This window comes from Eublepharis macularius, chromosome 1, assembly GCF_028583425.1.
Source record: "Eublepharis macularius isolate TG4126 chromosome 1, MPM_Emac_v1.0, whole genome shotgun sequence".
NCBI lineage: Eukaryota > Metazoa > Chordata > Lepidosauria > Squamata > Eublepharidae > Eublepharis > Eublepharis macularius.
Genome location: NC_072790.1, coordinates 228,556,094 through 228,565,144, shown reverse-complemented (window position 1 = coordinate 228,565,144; position 9,051 = coordinate 228,556,094). Strand labels below are relative to the sequence as shown.

Here is a 9,051-nt window from a genome sequence, read left to right as displayed (position 1 = left end):
GCTGCAAATTCCGTATTTTAATCACTTATGTAAAGAAGAATTCCCTTTTGTCAAGAATCGACTGTCCATCAACTTTATTGGATGCCCTCAAGTTTTAGTATTTTCAGAGAGGGAGGAAAGGCCTCTCTGTCCAAATGGTTTGTCCCATGGATAATTTTATAAACCTCTAGCATGCTCCCCCTTAGTAGACTCTTTTATAAACTGAAAAGCCCCAGACTTTTCAGACTTTTCTCATAGGAAAGGTGTTCCCACCCGTTTATCATCTTGGTGGCCCATTTCTGTACTTTACCCAGCTCTGCAATGTCCTTTTCAAGGTATGGTGACCAGAACTTGCACACAGTACACAGTATTCCAAATGGCAGAGGTTGGGCTGTTCTCCACCTCCTGCCAGCTGGCAGAGGATAATTCTGGCAGCAGCAGGAAAGATGCTGCTACTGCTGTTTGTTACCCACTGCTGTTTGTTCTCTGATTGACAGCTGTTCTTCTATTTCAAATATGTCTGTTCTCTACTAAAGCTCAAGTCTGCAAAGAAAGGGGAGGGAGCAAAGCATAACAATATAAAACTAACGACAGTAAACAATCTCGCATCCTTCCACAAATACAAATTTTAGAGTAGTAGCTAGCCATTGGCAAAGATTAAATGACAAAAAAGTGTGTCTCAGAAATGGTACTTAAAGATCACTAGAATTGCAGCAACACAGCATTGTGGCTAAGAGCATAAGCTATGATCTGGAAAGTCCCTGGTTCAAATCTCATCAGTGCAAGCCACGCTCCAGGGCAAAATAGTAAAATATTACTGGCCTACCATGACGGGCTGTTGTAATTATCAAAATAGAAAAAAGTCCAGTAGCACCTTTAAGACTAACCAACTTTACTGTAGCATAAGCTTTCGAGAACCACAGTTCTCCGTCAGATGTGGTTCTCAAAAGCTTATGCTACAGTAAAGTTGATTAGTTTTAAAGGTACTACTGGACTCTTTTCTATTTTGTTACTATAGACTAACACGGCTAACTCCTCTGGATGTAATGATCAAAGCTAATGATACAAATCCGTAAATCGTTGTTAAGAGCTAATATAATAGGTCAGCTGGGGCGGAGGCTTACCCAAGGCCACCTGCTAAGCTCATGGCAATAGTGATATTTGAACCAGCAGAACGCTGATTCACAACCCAACCACTATGTATCAACAGCTCTCCAACTCATCAGTAAATCACTAGTAATAGGTTCGCTTAGCAAATGTTAATTAAAAGATCAGGCAGCAGGATTCAGCTTATTTAATTTATTAAATGATTTCTAACCCGCCGTTCCCGCAACGGGCTCAGGGCGGGTTACAACATTGTTTAAAATACCATCTCAGACCGTAGCGAGCAAAAGCGAGCCACGTTCTCTGCCCGGTTCACGCTTTCCCGCGTCACGGCAGTCTCTGGGCGTGGCCTGGCCCCGGGCTGGGCGGGGGTCCTCCCTCGCCCGTTCTCAGCCATGGCGGTCGCGTTGCGGGGCTCCTCCGAGCGCGGGGCGCGCCTCCTTGCCCTCTCGCTGCTGCTGCTGCTGGCGGCCACGGGCCAGGCGAGAGACGTACCCGGGCGGCTGGTGCGCCTTCCCGTCTCCGCTCCAGACGTGCAGGTTGCGGTGGCGTTCGCTGTGAAGGCTTACAACGAGGCCAGCGCCAAGTCCTTTTACAGCCGGGCGCTGCGGGTGCTGTTGGCGTCTCACCAGGTGGGAGTTCGGGCAGGGGGAGACGGGAAAAGGGGGTGGGCAGGTCCTGCCTCCGGGGTCCGTCTCGAAGTCGTTTTCAGGCTCTTGCGGGCTTCCACAGAGCCCCCTTGCAAGGCATTTCCGAACCCCACTGCTGCCCCCCAGATGCGGCGGGGCTTAATTTCTAGCAAACAGGTGCAGGAGGGTTCAGGCATCAGTGTGAACTCGTCGAAAGCAGCTTAGCCGGGGGAGCCTTCTCAGGACTGCCTGGTGTTGGTGGAGATGGCGCTGTTATTTCTCAGTGGGGAAGGAAATGCACTCTGCATGTGCTTGAGGGTGCGGCTCGAGTCATGTTCCATGCAGTCCAGAATTACTTTTGGGTATGAATAAGTAAATGTGAGGGCAGTGCCTGTGGCGCACACACAGCACTGTGTGGGAAGAAATTTGGAGGGAGATGACAAGCGTAGATGGGTAGCCATGTTGGTCTGCAGTAGAACAGCAAGATTTGAGTCCAGGGGCCCTTTAGCGACTAGAGTTGCCAGCCACCAGGTGATTGCTGGAGGTCTCCCAGAATTACAGTTCATCTCCAGGCTACAGAGATCAGTTCCTCTGGAGAAAATGGCTGCTTTGGAGGGTGGACTCTATGGTATTATACCATGTTGAGGTCTCTCCCCTCCCCAAACCCTGCCCTCTCCAGGCTCCACCCCCCCCAAATCTCCAGGAATTTCCCACCCTGGTGTTGGCAACCCTATTAGAGACCAACAAGATTTTCACCATATAATCTTTCAAGAGTCAGAAAGAAGGGAGCTCTGACTCTTGAAAGCTCATATGCTGAAAAATCTTGTTGGTCTCTGAGGTTGGTCTCTAAGGAGCCACTGGACTCCAATTCAGATGACTAATGTGGGAACCTTCCTGACCTCCTCCGGCAGGCTGTCCACAAAGTGGGGCCACCTCAAAAAAAATGCACGTAGGGGCAGTTACTGAGCTTGCTGTTTGCAGGGTAGCACCTGCAGAAGGCCCTGATCAGATGAGTGCAGTTGTTGTGATGGGGTATAGCGGAAAAGGGGGTCTTGTAGATAAAAGGAGCTAGGAGACCTGAGTTCAAATCCCTACTAAGGTTGCCATCTGGATGGGGGAGAAGTCCCTTTAATAGACACTGAATGAGTGGAAATGGGACACTGAGGCGTTTCATGGCATGATGTTAAATAACATCACCTTGCAATTGCTTGCTGATCAAATTGATATTAAAGGGACACCTGGTGGGACCCTAATCACTACTTTGCAACCCTAATCCCTACTCTGCCATGAAGTTCACTGGGTGATCTTTGACTAGTTAGTCTTTCTCTCAGCCTCACCTATCTCAGAATGTTGGAGGGGGGATACAGCAAGGTGAGGAGATCCTTGAATGCCACCCCAAACTTTTTGGAGGAGGAATGGGAAAAAATTAATAGACAAAAACTGGAATTGACAGTGTCGCTGAAATTTGGGAGGGTGGACGTGTGTGTGTGTGTGTGTGTGTGTGTGTGTGAGAGAGAGAGAGAGAGAGAGAGAGAGAGAGAGAGAGAGAGAATGTAATGAACTTAGCAAAGTATTTAATCGTGGTAAATTCATAGCTAGTAGTCATGCCAGCTAGATAGCACCTTAGTAAGAACCTGTTTATAGGCATTGCTTTTTTGTACCTTTTAAAATATTTATATTGCACTGTTTTATATGGTTGTTTTAAAATTGTAAAATGTAAGGTTTTAGTGTGTTGTTTTGCAGAGTGTAATCCGCCCTGATCCTGCTAGTCGGGGAGGGCGGAATAGAAATCGAAAGTATATAAGTAAGTAAGTAAATAAATAAGAAGGCATGGTGAGTCTCTTGGGAAAAGCCAGCAGTTCATGCCCTGGAGGACCAAAGTAGCTGTAGCCCGGGAAATTTTGTTAAAATCCTTCTGGTTGTCAAAGTGTTAACTTAATACCAAGCTGCTGTCTCAACAGAAACCCTATAGCAAGAAGGGGATGTCTGGGAATAGACCAGTTGTGAGACCAGGTAAGAAATATGGGGTTCATTAATGTCTGCAGTGAAGTATTGAGTTAAACATCTGCCTACCTGCATCCTTTATACCCGGCTTATATTGTTCTCCTCACCTTCATTTTATCCCCACACCAACACTGTGAAGTAAGTTAGGCTGAGTGTGTGTGATTGACTGGCCAAGGTCACCTGGAGGGTCTCCATGGGATTCAAACCTGGGTCTCTCAGGTCCTAGTTAACTGCTACACCACACTGGCTCGCTAAGCAGCCATGCGGTGCCTTTGGAATGCATCCATATGCAATTCTTGCAAGTGACACTGCCCCCCTTTCTCTGCCCCCTTCCTTTTGTAAGGACCTCAGGACTAGGACTTGCGTGTCTTTATGCCTGTGTTAGTCTGCAGAATGCCAAATATAGTGGTGATGCTATATATGAAAGCACAGTGAGAAATAATATATTTCTTCTTTCCAGATGGTGGCAGGTAGTTTGTATTATCTGACAATCGAGCTGGTGAACACAACGTGTGAAAAGAATGAGAGGGCACAACTGATGCCAGCGGACCTGGAGCGATGCCCATTGCCCCCAAAGGCAGAGCAGCAGGTGAGAAGGTGACAATTGGACGGGAGCCTTTCTCATTTAGAGGACTGGCTTTGCTCAGTGACAATCAGATCTTTCTCCTGTCTGGAAAGCCCTTGACTCTCCAGCTATGGCTCTGCCGCCCTTCCTTTTCTTCCGTGGAAAGGACCCAGGCAAACATGTCCCTTTCTGTTAGAGATCCCTAGACCCTGCCATTCTCAGGGTGCCTTGGGGGTGCCTGATTTAAATTTGCAGGGCAGGCATATCTTAATGAGAAGTCATCAAATGTTTTTGGCTACCATCCTGAGATCTTGAATCATGCCTCCCCCCAGCCTGTATTCATTCTGGCTACCGAAATATTTTATCTCTACCAAAAGTGCAAGACTTCCTGAAATTAGTGCTCTGTGACCGTGGCCCATTTAAAATGCCTGCATACATATTGGCTTTGGGAAGGTGAGTGAGAATCCAGGGTGACGCTAGGTTCAGATTTGCCTTGGGAATTGGGTTCTGGGGGCATAACTATACACTACAAAGTCCTCGCGTCCCCTGCATGTGTCTCCATCCTGCTGACTAGACATGCTCTGAGAATTTTGTGTTCAGAACTTAATTCCCAGGAATTCACAGGCTTGGTTTAGATCCTGACCTGCTTTCTAAAATGGGTTATTCAGCAGTCCTTTGCTGACGATCAGCAGTTCTGATAACAGTGAGCTGCTGTTTCTGTATTTATTTATAGAATTTTTATGCCTGAGGCAGCTGACAAAATAAGACATAATGAAACATCAAAAGTTGTTAATTAAAACCAGCATTAAAAACTGAGGCAGAGCATAAAAACACAGATCACTGGACAGCTTAAACTGAATTTAGAGAGTTTTCAGACTGAAGAAAAAGATGATGAGAAGAAGAACGTGCTGTCAAGTTGCCAACTGGCTCCGGGCAGCCCCTATCACAGGGCATTGCAGGCAAGAGGTGATTTGCCATTCCCTTTCTCCACATAGGAACCCAAGTCTTCCTTGGTGGTCTCCCATCCAAGGACTAACTGTAGCCAACCCTACTTAGCACCTAAACACCAGTGAGCTCAGGATAATCCAGGATATCTAGACAGCTTTCAGACCAAATGCACACTATAAAATAGTGTTAAAATATCAACCCTTAATGAAAAGCCTGAGTAAACAGTAACATTTGTTCTTTTCCAGTTCATGGTGCTATGATGCACCTGTTAGTCTATTTTTTTAAGAGCTAAATGTAAGTATCAAAGTTTTCTGTTTTTAACAGATGGGTGTCTGCCGTACTGATGAGTTCTTGTAATACATAATCCCATTTTATGGTATCTTCTGATACCAAGCAGAGAGATGGAAGCTCTCCACTCACCATATTTCAGGGCCTTATATGGGGACAATGAACCTGGTTTCTGTCATAGCCAAAACTGCCATTATTTCTATCATCTAAAGTACGAACAAATTTATACCTATTTCAGCTGTCAGATAACCTATTTTAATGATACTAGATTGTATACTATTCTGCACAGCTAAATTTCTTCCTTTGGCTTAGCTGAACAAAGTAGTAGGCTACAACCCAGTATTCCTGGCATCTGATGTTTATCCTGTAAAGTGCTTACTTGATTAATTATCAAGAATGCTAAGATGTAACAGCTTGGCAGTTGCATCATCAGCTGGACATGTTCCTCTTGTATGTGATGGGTCATGTGCTTTGCATGCGGAAGGCCCCAGGTTTAGTCACCTGATTAGCCAAGGAAACGGTTTTGTCTGGCAGTGTTAGGAAAGAATTTTCTTTCCCTAAATGAACCCAACTGAATGGACTAATGTTCTGATTCAGCATAAGATAGCTGAATGAGCCATGGTTCAATGGTAAGCAGCTTAAGTAGCCCAGACTAGCCTGGTCTTTTCAGAGCTCAGAAGCTAAACAGGGTTGGCTATGGTTAGTACTTGGATTGGAGACCATCAAGGAAGACCAGGGTCACTATGCAGAGGAAGGTAATGGCAAGCCACTTCTGTTCATCTCGTGCCTTGAAAACCCTACGATGGGTCACCATTAGTTGTGACTTGATGGCATACTTTACCCCTGATCTGGATAGCCTCAGCTAGCCTGATCTCATCAGAAGCACAGCAGGGTTAGTCCCAGTTAGTACTGGGATGGGAGACCACCAAGGAAATCCAGAGTTGCTACACAGCAGAAGATAATGGTAAACCACCTCTGAATATCTCTTGCCTTGAAAACGGGTTGTGCTTTAAGTTGGCTGCAACTTGATGACAAAATAAATGTATAAATGGTCGAGCACAGGTTCTGCATACAGAAACTGCAAGTTTCAATCCCCAGTGTTTCCTCTAGGTGGCCCAAGGCAACCAGTAATAGTTTGAATGTGTATGAATGAGCCAAGACAAGCATTTGATGAGGGCTGGCAGGTTAAATGACCCACCCAACTCTGAATTTTCAAGAGATGCATCACTAAAGGAAAGGAAACCCTTCCCTCCATTGAATGTGGGAAGGAGGTTTTTAAAGCTCGGTTCTTGCAAAGTTTATCCTACCTGTGTAGAAAGCTTGATTCTGCTGGTTTTTTGATGCTACTGATAAAGGCGACCTTCATCTCGGGAAAACAAAACCTGTCAGAAGTGATTCATGATCAGAAAGTTTACAAAAAGCTACAAAACAAATGAAAAATTAACACTACACAGCATAAAAAGGCATGACACTAAAACTGAATCATAAAACCATTGGTGACTAAAACAGCATACAAAACCTAGGATGCCGCCCAGAAGAATTAGGTTCCACATACCTGGGTTTATGAAAAAGGCTTTGGCTTGGTGTAAAAAGACCAATAGATGAGACCTCGGGTAGAACTGTAGGGGGCAGGAGTTTCATAAAGGGCCAGTGCAGCAGATAAGCCTATCTTTCATGGCCACCTCTCTCCGAAAGGGTGTGATATAACAAAACAGAGCCTCCAAATAAGATCTTAATATTTGGTTAGGTTCATACAGGCTCAACTATCTCTTCAAAAACTCCCAACAGATCCCAAACCATTATGGGCTTTATAGATACGAGCCAGCATCTTAAATTGGGATTGGAAACAAAAAAGCGGCCATCGCAGACTTTTAAGGAGTGATATGCTGTTTATAATCCATAGCTGCTGGCAGCCTCACTTGTAACCTTTTGAAGAACTTTAGGTTTCCAAACAGCCTTCCAAGACAGCCCCACACAGAGCGTGTTGTAGTACTCTAACCCAATAGTGGCCAGAGTGTGGATAATAACCAGATGAGCTGCACTTGATGTCCTCTGTTGACCTGGGTCATTCTTTTTGGTAGAACATGATGTATTATCATCTTGTAAGAGGTCACAGGTGGCCTGCAAACAGAAAGGAACGTGTGCTATTGGCAGGAACAGAAGCTGGGTTGGTGACAGGCCTACCTATGTGACCTGGAGATTTGCCCAGAGCCTGGATTGGGAGCCAAGCTACAAGTGATGTCTGACAAGGTTGGACACTTGTCAGCTTCCCTCATGTTTTGATGGGAAATGTAGGTATCCTGGTCTTACAGCTGTAAATAGGAGCCAAACTATAAAACCAGGATGCCTACATTTCCCATCAAAACATGAGGTAAACTGACAAGTGTCCAACCTGTATAAGGTGTCACTTGTAGCTTGGCTCTGTACAGACATTAAGGGGGCAGAAGAAGATGGGTAAGGAACTGCTAAGACAAGAAGATAGTGAAGCTATGTTTGAGCTTTGAATAGACAGGAGAATTCTTGAAATCGTGGGTGGGGTGTGGGATGGAGGTCAAATGCCATCCATGAATTTGAAATAACTATATAATTAAGATGGATATATAATGTTTGCATACCACTTCTCCAAATTTATTTGAGGAGATTTTATAGAAACTGGTAAGGTACATGCCAGTCTTTCCAGTTAATGTAATCAGGGTGGAGTTCTTTCCTCTGCCTCTTAAAAATGTGGATCATTTTTCTCCCTCTTTTCTAGAAAGAAATCTGCAAATTTCAGATCTGGACTCGTTCTTGGCTAAGTGACACCCGTTTGACACATATGAGCTGCGAACCCACTCATTCTTGAGTCGCACACCTGACTGCTAGTGAGAAGAGCCTGTGCCACTGAATTCTTGGCAGTTAGGCCAAGCTGCCTGCCCTCCGTTACTGCCTCCAGAATTCACCTGGCGGAGATGAGAAGACAGGGTCTGGAGTTTTGCCTGCTAGTTGATCACACGGAAGCCAAACATGATGTTCCTCTCGTAGTCTTTAAGGTGCCACCAACACAATTTACTTCCAGCATAAGCTTTCGTGGACCACGGCTCGAGATGCAAAAACAGATTGTGGCTTTATCTTCCTCACATCTGTCAAGAGGTTAATTCTGCAACTGCTCCTCTTTGTGTACCCACCAGAACCTTGAATGTTTATTTATTCATTTACATTATTTATAGTTTGCCTTTCTCACTGAGACTCAAGGCAGATTACAGTGTGTAATTCAATACGGTCAAACGTGGAATAAAATGTGCAAGGGTGCTGTTTTATTGTTCACAACAAAATAGCCCAGTACTTTCTGTATACTATCTGTGCAGTGTTAGTAAAGGACATACATATTTTCTTCCTATTCCTATATCTGGGGGGAGAGGGGTGCCCTGGTTTGCTCCCTGTTCAAAGAGAGAATCAGTGGGTGTGTGGGGTTTATCGGTGCCTATCACTATAGAGAGGAATATGCATGCATATTGAATCAATTAACTGCCTCCTTCTCTCTCATGCCACTTGCAG

General features: G+C 45.1%; 1 protein-coding gene across 1 annotated transcript; it reads left to right on the top strand.

Moving 5' to 3' along the window:
• The first annotated feature begins 1,478 nt into the window (after positions 1–1,478).
• On the top strand, positions 1,479–8,838 carry LOC129325300 (cystatin-like). Its single transcript, XM_054972971.1, has 3 exons — positions 1,479–1,715; positions 4,177–4,305; positions 8,270–8,838. The coding sequence occupies exons 1-3, from the start codon at positions 1,479–1,481 to the stop codon at positions 8,357–8,359; spliced, it is 456 nt and encodes a 151-aa protein (XP_054828946.1). The 3' UTR covers positions 8,360–8,838.
• Positions 8,839–9,051: the final 213 nt, after the last annotated feature.

Excerpts from the sequence above, each read along its gene's own strand:
- LOC129325300 (XM_054972971.1), top strand. The coding sequence starts at position 1,479 with ATGGCGGTCGCGTTGCGGGGCTCCTCCGAGCGCGGGGCGCGCCTCCTT. Across the intron at positions 1,716-4,176 it reads TGCTGTTGGCGTCTCACCAG|ATGGTGGCAGGTAGTTTGTA; the intron begins GTGGGAGTTCGG and ends TCTTCTTTCCAG. Across the intron at positions 4,306-8,269 it reads CCCCAAAGGCAGAGCAGCAG|AAAGAAATCTGCAAATTTCA; the intron begins GTGAGAAGGTGA and ends CCTCTTTTCTAG.